The sequence below is a fragment of the Eublepharis macularius genome, chromosome 9 (genome assembly GCF_028583425.1).
Source record: "Eublepharis macularius isolate TG4126 chromosome 9, MPM_Emac_v1.0, whole genome shotgun sequence".
In the NCBI taxonomy this organism is placed as follows: domain Eukaryota; kingdom Metazoa; phylum Chordata; class Lepidosauria; order Squamata; family Eublepharidae; genus Eublepharis; species Eublepharis macularius.
The window spans coordinates 81,314,030-81,329,731 of NC_072798.1; the positions used below are offsets into that span (position 1 = coordinate 81,314,030).

At 41.3% G+C, this 15,702-nt stretch overlaps 1 protein-coding gene across 1 annotated transcript in view; it reads right to left on the reverse strand.

The window, feature by feature from the left end:
* Positions 1-15,702, reverse strand: part of CADPS2 (calcium dependent secretion activator 2) — a 474,548-nt gene that overhangs the window by 79,421 nt on the left and 379,425 nt on the right. The window contains exons 19-20 of the mRNA XM_054988125.1: positions 13,542-13,683; positions 1,893-2,048 (exon numbers count right to left, since the gene is read on the reverse strand). Coding sequence (XP_054844100.1) covers positions 1,893-2,048; positions 13,542-13,683 — 298 coding nt within the window. The remainder of the gene's footprint in view (positions 1-1,892; positions 2,049-13,541; positions 13,684-15,702) is intronic.

Consider the following 15,702-nt stretch of genomic DNA (forward strand, 5'->3'; position numbering starts at 1 on the left):
GGTCCTTTCTTATATATCCAAGAAATGCCAATCACCACCTTGGGGTCAAGAAGGAACTTTCCTCCAGGCCAGATTGGCCAGGGATCCTGTAGGTTTTTTGCCTTCCTCTGGGCATAGAGCAGTGGTCACTGGGGGAGTGGGGAGAGGTAACTATGAATTTTCTGCACTGTGCAGCAGGTTGGACTAGTGACCCTTGGGCTCCCTTCCAGCTCTATGTTTCTATGATTGTTCCTTCAGTTTTACATGTAAGACCTCTTTCTTCTACAGGTATAATTCAAGAGATGACATTACGAATTTTCCTGAAAAAACTAAGGATCAGTGAAAAGGAGCAAGAGTCAAGTAGCACCTATAAGATTAACAAAATTTATTTATGGAAAAGAGCAAGAGTCCAGTAGCACCTATAAGACGAACAAAATTAGTGGTAGTGTATGAGCTTTTGTGAGCCACAGCTCACTTCTGAAGAAGTTCTTAAGAAGTGCGCTGTGGCTCACAAAAGCTCATACCCTACCACTAATTTTGTTAGTCTTACAGGTACTACTGGACTCTTGCTCTTTTCCACTGCTACATACAGATTAACACGGCTACCCATCAAAATTTATTTATGATAGAGTATGAGCTTTCATGAAACACAAGTCACTTCTTCAGATACAGCTAGAACGTGAGTCCATCTGTGCATATATCTTGAAAGGTGGAATGATTACAGATGTTGAACATAGGTTTCGCCTCTTAGTGCAAGAAACCTGCTATAGCACACACATCTATACTGTGAAGCCATCACAATATACATCTACCTGAAAGGGCTACTTTCTTATGTGTTGACTTAACTTAGGTGGGCTTTGATCCGACAGTTCACAATAATTTAAAAACAGCAAAACAAACTCTCCTAAACGCTGACAATGGAAATAAGACAAGAAGTGATGCAGAGCCAAGAATTTTGACCAGGATAGACCATGTTTGGACTGGAGACTCTAAGGTTGCCAACTGATGAGTTATACTCTTAACCAGCCTTCTGATGAAAATCTTGACCTTCACAGCTGCCTATGCTATCTCCCCATTCCTCTCCTCCACATATCCTGAAACAGTTTCGGAGGGCAGCAGCACAAGAAAGGCGAATAGAAACAACTATGCTACACATGATGGGAACTTCACTGCTGGCTTATCCTAGTATCAATCCATATTACTGATCATCTTTCTTGCATGAGAAAAAAGAAATACAGATTACAGAGAAGGGAATATGAAACTGAGACACACCAATGAAGGAAGGCATCTTTACTTTTGCTTGCTTTGGTTTTTTCTCATTCCACACTTCCATACAAGGAAAACAAACCGTTCACCATACAGACTAGGGATACTCCTCTGGGTATTTTGTTGATGTTGTATGGTAGATTTGAAGTGTACTGAGTTCTAAATTCGTATGCTGTTTGCATTCTGTTGTAAGCTGCCTTGGGTCTATGGGGGCAAAGGTGGTGCATAGGTATTTAAGGGGAAAGACCCTTCTCGATAACAGTCTCAGAGGCTGCGTATATGAATAGACATATGTGTGGAGACCTTTGCTGCATATTTTCTTGGGGGCAATGCCCATGAATAAAGCCTCTTCTTTGTACCAATCTAACCTGCCCACTTGTAGCCACAACCAAGATTCACACTAGTGCTGCTGACCCAGGTTTTTCTGCATGGGAAATTGCTACAAATTGTTGTCTCATTAACAGGAGTAATTTAAAGGAACCTCTGTGTGATGGAAAATACGATTATAGAAATGAAAGTATTAAAAAGATAATCATTACTATAAGCCCATTCAATGAAAAGAGAAGAGGTAAAAACCACTTTCTGAATGTTGATTTCCACATATCTTATAACACTGAAGAATACATTTCAATTAAATGCAGGTTTACCTCTTGACACAGGCTTCAATCATATCACTGGCCATGAGTTTAAGTCTCTGCTCTAAGTGGTGGGCAAATTCTGGTTCTGGCCAATGAAGATCAAACACAAACACTTGCAGTGCATCAAGTTTCCAGAACAGATCTTCTGATGTTGCTGATCCATTACTGTCAAATAATCATTAAAAATTATTTTAAAAACTATTAAAAATAGTCAAATAAAGAACAATAAATAAAACACCCTCCCACTAGAGTCACCATCATCTTGCTTTGGCTATTGAATATGAACAGTCCCACCTTACAGTTGCTTTAACTGCTGAACAATGGTATACAGGGCCGGCGCGCACATTGAGGCCAGGTAGGCAGTTCCCTCAGGGCACAGGGTGCTGGAGGGGGCACCAGAGGAGGCGCTGGGGATGGGAGCGTGTGCCATGGAGCTGCAGCCTCCCAGCCCTCCTGCCCTATGCTGTCGCCGCCGCCAGTACACACCCCCAGCTGGGCGCAGCAGCCGTGGGCAGGCGTCTGGGGCAGCGCAGGGCAACCGAGCGGGAAAGCTGGGAGGCCACCCACGCGCCGTCCCAGATGCCCGCCGCAGCAATCGGGGCTGGCTCGTGTGCCTACCCATGATGACATCACATGTGACATCATCACGCAGGCTGGTATGTGTACACGTGCATGTGCGCACGTGCCTAGCCGGCCGGCCACAAGCACCAAAAACTCTGGTGCCATTCCTGATGGTATAGTGGCAAGATCTCAACATCCTCTGCAAGGGGGCACCGTTTTGTGTCTTTACTGAGGTTACGTTGTTTTGTCACTATATCTTGCCCACTGTGAACCAGTCTAAGCCTCATCTAACACAATCACCTTACAGAAATACTACCCATCCTCTCACAGTAAAGCAACTTTGTTTAATGTCATTTAGTTCCTTGAAGCACTGGAGTGCTTATCAGCCTAGATTTTTTTTGTCAAAAATATCAACTGCAAAGTATCTATACCTACTCCACCCCTCTTGCAGCTTGGCTCTTTTTAACATCATTTGTGAAATGGATTCCACGCTACTGACTTAGAAGCTAGATTAACGACTATCACATATAAGAAAATATATATCAGGAGCACCTTGCGAGGCAGGACGTACAGATGAGAAAGTCTTTCTCAAAGTTTCATGACATAGTGGGGATTTGAATCTGGATGCCCCTATCTTAGTCTGACATTTTGATTCTCATATATTCATTTATTGTTTGGAAAAGCTCTTCAGACTGATTCATAAACACTTGCATCACTTACTGACTTGCAACTGGAAGTAAATGCAGCTCCAGTTAACTGCAATTGCTGCTTTGTTTAAACAAGTCAGCACTGGATGTCAAGGTCATCACACGATGTACATAGTGTGAACTCATTCTCACTTTCAAGACAGTCACTTACTGAAAACTAACTCCAGAATTGATCAAATGACCCCAAAGAAAGTGCACAGGATTGTTTGTGGTCTCCAGAGTTTCATGAATATTTTTTCACTAATGTCAGAGCTAATGTTGGATCAGGGAAATGGTTCATCAAGTTCAGCATCTCATTTCACATAGTGGCCACACAGATGCTGCCAGATGGCCTCCAAGCAGGACCCAGGGGCTAAAGCCTCCCCCTATTGTTGGCCACCTCCATGCTGCAACTGATATTCAGAGGGTTACTCTCTGAATAAGCCAATCTCTCTCTTTCTCTGCAGATCTGCTATGGGTAGTGGATCTGCTGTCCTGCAGGAGTTCCTTTTTACCTCCATTTTGAACTTCACTGCTATATTTGCAAATACAGTAAATATTACAGATACGCCATAAAGTCTCTAGGTGTTTGTGTGATGGACAGGCCTGGCTCCAGCTCCACCTTTCCTGAGAGACAGCCAATGAGAGCGGGTGGAATGCTGGGCCAATGTTAGAGTCTGTTGGAGGGAAAAGGAGGCTCTTGGGAGCTGCTGAGGGAGAAGGGTTTTGACTCTGCTGAGGGAAGCTGGCAGAGGCTAGCAGAGGGAGAGAGCTGATTACAAACCTGTTCTTTTACACTGAGGGCCAAGCTACAAGTGACAAATGACACTTGAATGGCAAGTGTATTTCTCCCTGTTCACTTGCCCTCCACTCAATCCACTTGCCAGGCAAGTGTCTTTCGTCATGTGTAGCTCGGCCCTGAAACATTCTCTGTTTAACTCCAATTAGTTTATTAATTTAAAATCCATTCACTCCTATGTTCCATCTTGTAAATAAAGTTTGTTTTTGTTTTGTTTTCTCTTGGCTGGCTTGGAATCATTAGTTAAGGGAAAATATCTCACACATGTTAAATGGGCCTAGTTTAAATGGTGGCAGTGTGTATATATAGGGAATGTAACCTCTGAGGGGGCACACTACAGAAAATGCCCTGTCTATAGGCGCCACCCATCTCACCTCTGAGGGCAGGGACACAGAAAGCTGGGCTTAAGAGGCAGTTCTTTTTTTCTCTTTTAATTTAATTCAATTCATTAAGAGGCAGATCTTAACTGGCAAGCAGAACAGTATGGGAGAAGGCAGTCCTTCAGGTATCCTGGCCCCAATCCATTTAGCGGCTGTAAAAGGAAGAACCAGCCTTTGAGTTACTTGTGTCCAGAAACAGATAGGTCCCATGCAGACCCTATCCCTAACTCAAACCATGTTATGTAGTAGTATCTAGGAAGTAGGGGCTACAACCAGTACTCATCTTAACCCTTTCATCTAGTGCTTTAGCAGTCTCGTCCAGCTAGGGATGCCAGTCCCCCACTGGGGGCGGGGTATCCCCCGCTTCCACCCTCCACCCCTGCTTTACTGGCTGGTGGGGGGAATGCGCCCTGCATGCCATAGCAGCCCAGTTTGGATTCAGGCCGATTCCGCACTGCTGTGCCCCCCAGGGGCCCAATTTGGTCCAATTCAGGCCTGGATTGGGCCGAATCAGGCTCCTGGGCAGCGTGGGAGCGCTGCCAGGTCACCCCATGACCCACATCACTTCTGTGTAAAAGTGAAAGTAGGAGCCCATATCTCCTGCTGGGGGACTAGGGGGGCCTGGCAACCCTACCGCCAGCTGTCTCCTTTCTACACACGGCCTCCAGCACTCTGCTTTCTGCCCATGGCCAGTGCCCTTTCCTGTAAGCATGAACTGAAAGCTACTTCCTACCAGCTGCTGAAATACAGGTTTGGACTCTAAAAGCCTGGCTTCTGCTTGTGCTGCACACTTTTCTGTGGTGCAGGCAGTCCTCTGCTGTGGAATGTGTTCATCTGCAGTAGGAGCTTCTATTCATACAAGACCAGCAGTGGTTTTCAATCAGTCGAAAAAGCACCGAGTGCCAGAGTAAAGTGCTGCACAATGGAGAAACACCTGAACCAGGGACAAAAAGGAGCAGAAGCAGAAGCAAGGTTTAGGATGGAAGCCACATGTTATTGTACACTCCTTTCTCTACTCCCAACTTGGTACCTGGTGGGGGTCCACACTTTTTAATTATTAGATACAAAGCCCACTAGCAACCTCATATGAATATGTTCCTGATAATTCAAAGCAAGTCTCCAACCTGACACTTTGGCAATTGTTTAGAACTGCTGAAATGAACAGTGAAGGGAAATAAATGAGTATCTTTCAGGGAGAACTCCTATCTTGGCTAATTAAATGCTCTTACCTTCCTCCCCAGCACACTGTTCCAACTCCCTCCTGCTTCCAGTGTGTTTTCCTTAGACAACTCTGAACATAATTCAGCGCACTTTTCACGTCTAGCCAAGATGTCCTCGGAGTTAACCTCTCAAGGGACCAATCAAGCGAAAAGCTGAATACTACATACGGCATTTTGCTCTCTTAATACCTCCTCAGCTTTAATGCACAATGCCCCAAACGTACCATTAAGGAGGAGGGCCCAGCAAAAACAAGTGAAAACAAAGTAATGGTGTTCCCGAGACTCGAATGATAGATGAGAGCACACCTTTAGTGTTTCTGGCTACACAAAGGAAAAAAAAAGCCATTGTGTGCACACAGTAATGCTAGCAGATAAGACATATTATACTTCATCACTAGAAATAGCCCATATACAGAAACAGAAGTCTCATGGTAGAGCTAACCCTAAATAAAGCCACACATGATTCTGATATAGTGAGAAATCTCACCTTCAGAAACACAGGTACTGTTCAGCAAAGCGCATTTAACCCTTTGTTGATTACAGCCAAACTAAAATCTACACTTAATTGCTTTAGGCAATCTAGAAGATGGTAAAAAATTCACAAATCCTAGGGTTGAAAGACTCAGCAAAGTCTTAATATTTCTAAGTCACACAAGTGTAGGGATCTTGAACTCAACTGTTATCTTTTAATACCTGCATGAAATTAGCTTTTTTTAATTTTTAAAATTATTTCTTATCTGCCATTCCAGTTGTTAGAGGTTTATCATTAGTGACATTACAGTTAATTTGGCTGCCGAGTGCTCAGAATGAATTTGTGTGTTTATTTGGGGGAGGAACTACAGCTGTGGTGGTGTTTTGCATGTAGTAGGTCAAAGGTCCAATGCCCAATTCAAGAATATCAACTAGCAGTCTAACAGAAAATCTTCATCAGACTAAGAGCCAAAGTAGACATTATTGATCTAGATGGACCAACTGTCTAACTCAATATAAGAATAATCAAACTTTAGAACTTAATTTTGAAATCTGCTCAAAAGTCAAAGTCCCTATATTGCTTTCCTTCAAGAAGGAGGAAAAATCTACATACAACCTCCTGTTTTAATAGATTTTAAAATTTCATTTTGTGTTTTTAACATAAAACAGGTTATAATTTGTCCATTAGCTTTTTTTAAAAATGGATTTTTGAATCTGGTGTATTGCCAGCATCTCTGCACGATGCTTATATTACTGCCATTCCAAAGCCAGGCAAAGACCAGACTCTATGTGCAAATTTTCAACTTATTTCTTGGACGAATGTGGATGCTAAGATATTAATGGCCATTCTTGTTAACAGACTTCAAAAAGTTATTAGAACCTTGATGCATGTAGACCAGGTAGGATTTAAACAAAGTAGGCAAAGATCTGATAATCATAGATTGGTCGCTGATCTGATTGCATTAAATAGAAAGAGATCTGATCAAGTTGCTATTGATGCTGAAAAAGCATTTGACAAAATATATTGGAAGTTTATTTTCTCTACATTGATTATATTTGGCTTCCCTCATGAATTTTTGAAATGGATTCGAATTCTGTATTTTTCTGGACCATTTCCTCTTGAAAGAGCTATTAGGCAAGGTTGAACTTTTTCTCTTCTCATTTTTAATCTGTTTGGATTCTCTGCCATGCACTATTAAACAAAGTAATAATATAAACGGCTTTATACATAATTATTTAGAATTTAAAATTATTTTATATGCATGTATTTTATTATTTATTTCAGAACCTCAGTCTTGCATTCCTGAATTAATGAATTCGATTAATAATTTTGGTGATCTATCTGGTTATTCAATTAACTGGACAAAATCAGAACTGATGGCATTGAGAGACAATATATCACATAGTGTAATTGCTGAGGAACATTTTCAATGGTGCCCAGATGTTATTAATTATCTTGGAATACTGATTCCAAGGAATATTAAGGACATGATTTCATTGAATTTTAATAAATTGATCTTGAATATATCCATGGATTTTGATTGATGGGCAACCCTAAACCTGTCACTATGGGATAAAGTAAATACACTCAAAATGAATATTATACCTTGCAAAATCTGTTGCAAAACAGATTAGCTATGAAATTTGAAACTTTGAATGTTAAATATAAATGCTGAGTATAAATGTTCACATCAAATGCTGGATATAAATTTGAAACCTAAAATGTTGAATATAAATGGATTCCAATATAAGCAAGTATTATTGTAGTCAGACTGTGTCTTAAAAATTTAATGAAGGGGGTGTTGGGAAGATATACTTGCTGTTTTATATATCTTGTTATATATAATTATTTTGAGTGATATAACTATCTTCTATAATCCCTTTTTATTTTCTGTACCCCCTATACTCTCGAAAATCCTCAAATTATATATGTTCGGCATGCAATCCCTTTTATATACCTTGTAGATATATTCATAAAATTAATACTTTGTTTCAGAAATGTACGTGAGACTCAACATCACTCAAGATTTCTTTAAAGAGGATGTAACTTTCAATTAATGAAGGAGGATTTGGTCTTCCAGAGCTCAGTACTTATCATCAGTCATATTTGTTACCATGTACAAATTACTGGGATCCCTCCCTTCTCTTGGAGTATCCGGCTTGGGCTCTTTTGGAGGCCACTTATTTGGAACCACTTTTTAAGTGGAATGCATTAGGGTCTACCTATGTTAAAATGGGTTTTGTTCCCCCAACAATTCTGCAGCTAGAGAAGTATGGCACATAATATCATGACAATATCAATTTGACCCATTCTCACATGCTAAATTAACATCATGGTCAAATCCTGATTTATAAATTGGGAAGAAATCTTTCTTATGAAAGGATTGGACAGATAAGGGAATTTTTTACTTAGACCAATTGAAAGATGAAGAGTTCTTGTCATTTTTCCAACTGAGGTCTAAATATGATCTGCCAACTTCTGCTGAATGGCAATATTTACAATTGCAACATTTGTTGGTGTCCAAATATGGTCCTGCAGCTCTGAGTGCTTCAGAATCTCCCTCATGTTTGGAGATTTTTATCGAATCAATACTGAAAACTAAATCTACAAAATCTGTATATAAATATTTGAGATTGGTTAATAAATATGATACACAGAATCTCTGAGACGAATGGAATAATAATCTGGAGCATCCAATTTTGTTAAAGGAATGGAATAAGGCTTTAAGTCATATACTTGTTGCTACAATGAATCTTATTTAGCAAAACATTATGTTTAGGGTATACTGGACATCACAGCATCTTTTTACTAAAGGTTAAAGCACAGTGTCTAACTGTTGGCAGCGTAATTCACAAAAAGTATCTCTTAAGCATATGCTTTGGTCATGTTTAGTCATTCGGCCCTTTTGTGAGGAAGTTATTAATTTTATTAATTTGTGTTAGAAAATTCATTTATTTTACAATTATTTTAATGCATTGTTAAACTACTTGCCTGTCTCTTGGAAACTAACTGATGGTCAACAAAATGGACCCTCCATGCCCTTACAGTTGCTAAAAGACTTATACTTTAACATTGGAAAGACAAAAGCCCATCTCCTGTAAATTGCTAGATTGAAGACCTTATAAACTTACCAACATTTGAACATAGTGCATACAGAAGGCAACTGCACATAGCCTTATATTTAGATATTTGGAATTATTTTATAGATACTTATATAGAGATTTGCCAATAGTGCTTTTGTAGCCAGTATTGTATTTTTTCTTCCCCCCCACTCCTGTTTGCTTTTTTATTTTTTATGTTTTTGCACTAGTAAATAAAAATAGAAATTAAAAAAATAAAATGGTAATATTTGTAAAATATGCAATTGCATGCACACTTCATATTTACAGTTCAAAAGATTAGCTAGTGGCTTAATAGTTATCACTTTTTTATGTGATGGGGAAAAATCAAGCACACCAAGGGAGATTGAATTAATTCCATAGTAACGCGGAGAAACATCTCAGTAATGCTGCCTGTAATCTGGTTAGTTTTATGTTTGGTGTGAACTATCTGACACACATTCAGCTGTTTGGAACTGTCCAGGGTCTGAGTCCCAGCCCCCAGACTTGCCAGGAGGGAGCAGTGGGAGGCAACCGGGAGGCAGCAGCCCTACCACCCCAGCCAGCAACCAGGTCTAGAACCTGCCCACTCCAGGGGGAAGGGGCGAAAGGCCAAAGCCTCAGAGGGCTGGAGGGAGCAGGGAGAGACCAGACAGTCCCACCCTCCAGGGGGAAGAGAGGGGGCTAAGTAGGACAGAGGAAAAGGGCCAAGGCAGGGGGAATAGGGACCCAGCAGCAGCCCAAACAGAGCCCTTACCAGCCAAGGAGGAGAAGCAGCCACTACAGCCCAGAGCCACACCCCGGCTAGAGGACAGTAGCCTGGCTCAGGGGTTGCTAGGAGCCAAGCCCCTCCAGGTGGAGCTGCCACAGGCATTCTGGGGGAGGAGATGGGTAGCCCCGACCAGCATCAATGAGCAGGCAGCCCAGAAGCGGTGCGGTGCGGTGCGGTGCGGTGCAAGAGTGGAGGCTTGGAGGAGAGTTCTGGGAGGAGGAGATGATGGAGGACGCAGGGGGTGAGCAGGCCAGGTTGAGCAGGCCAGCGAGTGGACTGAGAGGGAGTCAGGGTGATGTATACCACCCCTCCTTCCACAGAGCAGGGTCCTGCAGCATCCCTGGCGCCCCTCTGACGTCAGGGCTGGCCCAGCCAGCGCCCCGCCCAGCGGCGGCAGCGACAAGCCCTGACAGGAACCTAACGTTTCCTGTGTGCCAAAAGAAGGGAGGGAGGGTAGAGACTTGCTGTGGAAATGGTCACATTCAACCGAGGACAGTACTTTGGTTTCACTGCCACATTAGTAAATTATGTGAACAAGTCCTTGCCAAGAAAACCTTCCAGCACTGATTCAGCTTATATATACTCTGCTTTCAAGCACATAAAATATCAATCAGCGCACATATTCTGCACAGTCATGGCCCAACTAGATGCTTCACGGCGAACATTGGCATTACTGAAGTTTCTGGACAGTTTTCAAAGATAGGCTCCTACATAATGTACATGATAGTAATAGAGACTAGATGCGACCAGAGAATGGGTTGCTGAGGCCAGTTCGAGCTTACTAAGGAATTACTCTAGCAGTTAAAAATGATAGGTACCACATGAAGGACATCAGTCAGGGTGACTAAGAGGTTTTATTCCCCAACTCAGGTCTGAATTAGGATTTAAATTAGTCTAAATAATTTGTTTTCTCCAAGACCACTTGAAGCTGTGTTGCTACTACCTGCTTGAGCAGCTTGCATCACAAAGGAATGTTGGTTGCTAGGTAGTCATTATTTAGGACTGGGCCATCATCTTCAGAAAGGATCTCATGACCCTTTTTTTTCAGAGCAGTCCAAAAAACTACACCCTCTCACAGAGTGGCATTTACAAGTTCCCAAATCTACATGGCCAACCTGACTCGGCTAGATACTATTAGTCACAAGGGCCAAGCCTAGATGTGGTGAATCACGTACGTCTAAACAGATTTTCTACTTCATCATGCCTCACCAACAAAGTCATCGATACAATCAGGACTAGTCTGTGCCCCAATAGCATCCTGAGATTGAACTGGACCAACCATGGCGCCTAAGTATAGAATAGTGATACCTGTATATTTTTCAGACCTATATCCACAGGAGCCTGAGTCAGAAGCTCCATCATAACCTGGAATATCTCCACCAGATAACACTACACTGATGCAAAGGAGGAGACATGAGAGCCCACTTTGCTGACACTACCACCACCTTTACCACCATCATGCTCTCATCTGTGTTCAGCTGCGGTCACTCTGAGTTGTCCACTACTTGCACTCTAACAGTCTGCCCAATCATTTCCTTGTCCCAAGTTCTTTGGTAAACCAAGGGGAATTCTGGCCTCCACAGAAAGGTAGAGGGGTGAGCTACAACCATCATATCCCCTACCCAGGCCATTTCTATATTCCATATGTCAGGACTAGAGATGGGCACAAAACAGAAAAAAATGAACCATGTGGTTCGTCACGTTTCATGAACCATGAACTTTCACGAACCTGCCCTAGTTCATGAACCAGTTCGTTTGGTCTGTGAAAACGTTACTTCCAGGCCAGCAAATCACCATTTCCAGGTCAGCAGAAGGTCACTTCCGGGTCAGCAGAAAGTCTGCAGAAAGCCCAAACCCCGTTGCCTAGGAAACTGATTGATCGGCGCCAAGCTGTCTGCAGTGATGAACTGAAAAATGAACCAAACGAACCACCCTAAAGTTCATGGCAATTTGTCAGAAATGGGCTCTGACGAACCGCTGGTTCACGAACCACGAACCACCCTGGTTCGTGCTGAATTTTGGTTCATATTTCGGTTCATGCCCATCTCTAGTCAGGACTTGGACAAGAACACAACTTGCTGTCACAAAAATCCCCAAGAGACATCAGGAAACCCTTTCAGTCCATCAACTGACCATCCTAACTGCTCCCCCACCATTGTGGAAGTTCCCAGAATCCATCTGTCTAAACTTCAGCAGGTAAGCAAAGGAAAAGTGAAAAATCCCCTCACTACCAAGCCATGCACTTTATTCTTTGGGAAAAAAAACAAATCAAATATATTTCTAACTATATGAATACAGACTAGATTATTTTGGGACAGCCCTATGGTTGTTATGATAGCCATCAGGTCCTTAGCTACAAAGTCCCAGATGACTGCACATTTATTATCTGTCCAAATTATTCTCTGTGCAAGCATAAAACAAACAGCACAAATTGTAATAGAACCAGACATCAACGATGCGTGTATATATCTACTGCAAACACTGACTAAGCCTTAAATGTAAAAGATGAGCCATAATGCTGTAAACAACAACAACTGTGCTTATACACCTCTCTTCTAGACAGATTAGTACCCCACTCAGAGTAGTGAACAAAGTCAGTGTTATTATTATCCCAATACAGCTGGAGAGGAGTGCCTTATCCAAGGCCACCTGCTGAGCTCATGGCGGTAGTCAGAGTTGAACCAACAGAGTGCTGATTCACAGGCCAACCACTTAACCACTATGTTACAGCAGTCCCATTTTCTCAGAATGTTAATGGAAATCCTTGTAATGAAAGCCCTTTTAAAAGTCCCCAATAATTATCTTCTGCTACATCATGTACTGAATAATTGTGCAGTTGTTCATTTGAAGTATGAAAAGCTATTCTGACCCCCCTTTTTTCTTAACAAAGAGAGAGAAGTAACTTCAGACAGCCACAATTTAATTAAGTGGGAATTGCACTCTATTAATGTTAAAAGTGTCCTATTAAAAAGAAAGAGATTTTTTTATAATCTCATAAAAATGCAACGAATTGTGGATGCTGTTTTCAGAATTCTTGGCACAGGCAATGGATTAGTAATAACATGCCAAAACACAAAGAGTGATCAACATTGTAAAAAACAACAACCCACCCTCAAGTACAATCATTTAAAATGTCTCAACACTGCTTATTAACTAAATAAGAGCAATTATGTAATTAAGGGTGATGACTGCTAAGTGTACCACAACAAACCTTTGCCTAGTTAATTTTAAGTAACATCCTACTGAGATTTTACGCACCAAAAAGCACAACCCGATGACGTTCCATGCTTGGCTTTCAACCAAAAAGCTGTAATTTCCAACCAAATGATCACAAAACAACATGCAATCCAAATACAGCTGTACATGACACCAACGAGGCCATGCAGAGCTAACACACACACACTCAATGTTTAACAACCAGTCAAGAATACACACGTGGAATCATATAAAGAAGCCATCCAGGTTGGTGCAGAAAAGCTAGGTATCTGTGGAAGATTAAGAGGCAAACTTGGAACTTTTGGAAGAGCTACATTGGGAAGACTGTTGGTGATGGTCCTGTGAAGAAATAAACAATGCAGGAGTACAATAAAAATAGATTGTAAAAAATGACAGTTGAGGAGTAGTGTAAACCAAATTGGGACTTTGGCTTAGGCCTTCCAGAAACACTTACTTGACGGGCTGCCATGACTCTTGTTCAAGACCTCTGTGAAGAGACTGGGCAATGGATGATTCCATGAGATCAATGTAGCGGATGACCAAAGGAACAAAAATCTCTTGCAAGTGCTTGTGAAACTTTCCATTGCACAAAAGTGCTTGAAAAACAAAACACAAAAATAGTTCTCAATTACTTCCCTAGCTTTCATCACTAGAGGCTTAAAATAAACTGAATTTATTCCCTGACAAGTGTTCTGCCACATGCTGGCTTTGAACTGCACTGATTAAATTCATTAATCAATGCCCTTTCAGAAGGGTTCCACACACCATCAACGCTTGTTCATCAACACTTGCTTGTGGTTCTGCCCTGAGATCAACATAAGAGCAGCCTAATGCTATGGTTATGCGATCTTGGCTTGCCCATAGTATACACCTCGGTCAAAACAGACCTCAACACGAGCACTTACATATTTGGTGCCGCAAGTCTCAAGACTCATCTGGCAGTGCTTTCACAACTTACTGGGTGTAACTGAAGTTGCACACATGGGCTTTGATCCCAGAAAGTGTTCTGTGCATGGGCTTGGGTCCCCCTCGCTGAATGGAAGGGAACACACTTAGGATCAGTTGGTCATACTATCACTCAAAGCAGTTATAGAACATGGTTCAACATTCCTATTAGAATTAAAATGGAGTTAACCACTAAACATCTGTTGACATGCATTTATCAGGATGGTATCCAAAGAAGTGTCAACAGAACATAGATACTTTCATATTCTCATTGCTCCTGCAGTACCTTATGACCTCCCCCATCCCACTCCAGGAAGATAATTTCTAGGGTTGCAGGACCAGTCAAGAAGACAAGCTATGCAGGTTAGGAGGTAGAAATGAGGAGGGGGAAGAGGGTGAAATTCTTGTATTAGCACAGCTTTCCATTGGCACGTTGTTGGATACAAGCCATTAACATGAAACTGCAGGCTGCCATCTTAAACTCAGTTATTTTTGCTTAAAGGATCGTCTATGCCCTTATGAATCTCCCTGACCACTATGGTCATCTTTGGAGGCCCTGCTTCAGGTACCTACACTTTCTGAGACAGGTGGCAACCTGGGAGAGGGCTTCTCAATTGTGGCAAAATATTCTGGAACTCTCTCCCCAGAGTCCCCTTCTGTTGCTATCGTCTGCCAGCGAGTGAAGACTTTTTATGTTTTGCTTGGCATACCCTCAGTGATTCCTCCTTCATGCTCAATGTTTTTATTTTTTAAAATGTTTTAATTGCTCTGGTTTTAACTGTTTTAATGATGTCTGTTGGTTGATTTTAATGGCTTTATAATGTGATTTTAGTACTGTATGTACGCTTTAATCTGGTAGTTAACTTGGTGGTCCTTAAGAGGGCAGAAAGGTGGAGTATGAATTTTGTTAAATAAAATAAATGAAATCCATGGACTTCATAGGCCTAAGTATTCCTAACTGTGCATAGGACTGCAGATGTAGAAATTACCCTGATTTTGACTTCTGTTGAAACCATATAGAAAACAACAGTATAAAACAAAAATACACATACCGATAGCAATTAAATAAAGAAAAAAAGATTAATCTCAATAATACCTAGTGATTCCACTAACATCTGATTTTCATTTTCTAATTTTTTTCAAGCATAGGAAAAAAATTCTAAATTTTCTTAATTTTTTCAAGCCTAGATGTCTTTACATGTAGCAACTGCTACATTATTGGAAGGGACTGGCAATTAAATTGTAGAAGAATGCATGCTTTTAGGTAAAAGTCTTCACAGAGGACAATCCAAAGTCTACATGGTCCCTTATGAAACTCTCTAAATTTTAATCTGAGTGCCTAACAACTTAAACTCTGAGATTGCCAGGAGACAGCAAAAAGAAGGAAGTCCTCTATACAACCAAGGCATTTGTAGGATTTTCCTAATAACCGTGACAAAGATGGAAATGTTGAAACATCATCAATATACTTAACTCATGTACAACTTCTGTCATCAATGCTGGTGTTTTCTACAATTAGCAATGTTTGATCCTTTGCATTTTTAAAAAGTTTAAACAAATTCTTTTAAGTTGCTTAAATACAGCAGAAAATGAATGCAAATTGAAAAAAGGAAACAGCTGATCCATGGCAATCCACCACAAAAGAACTGTAGAAAAGTCAGAAGAACAGG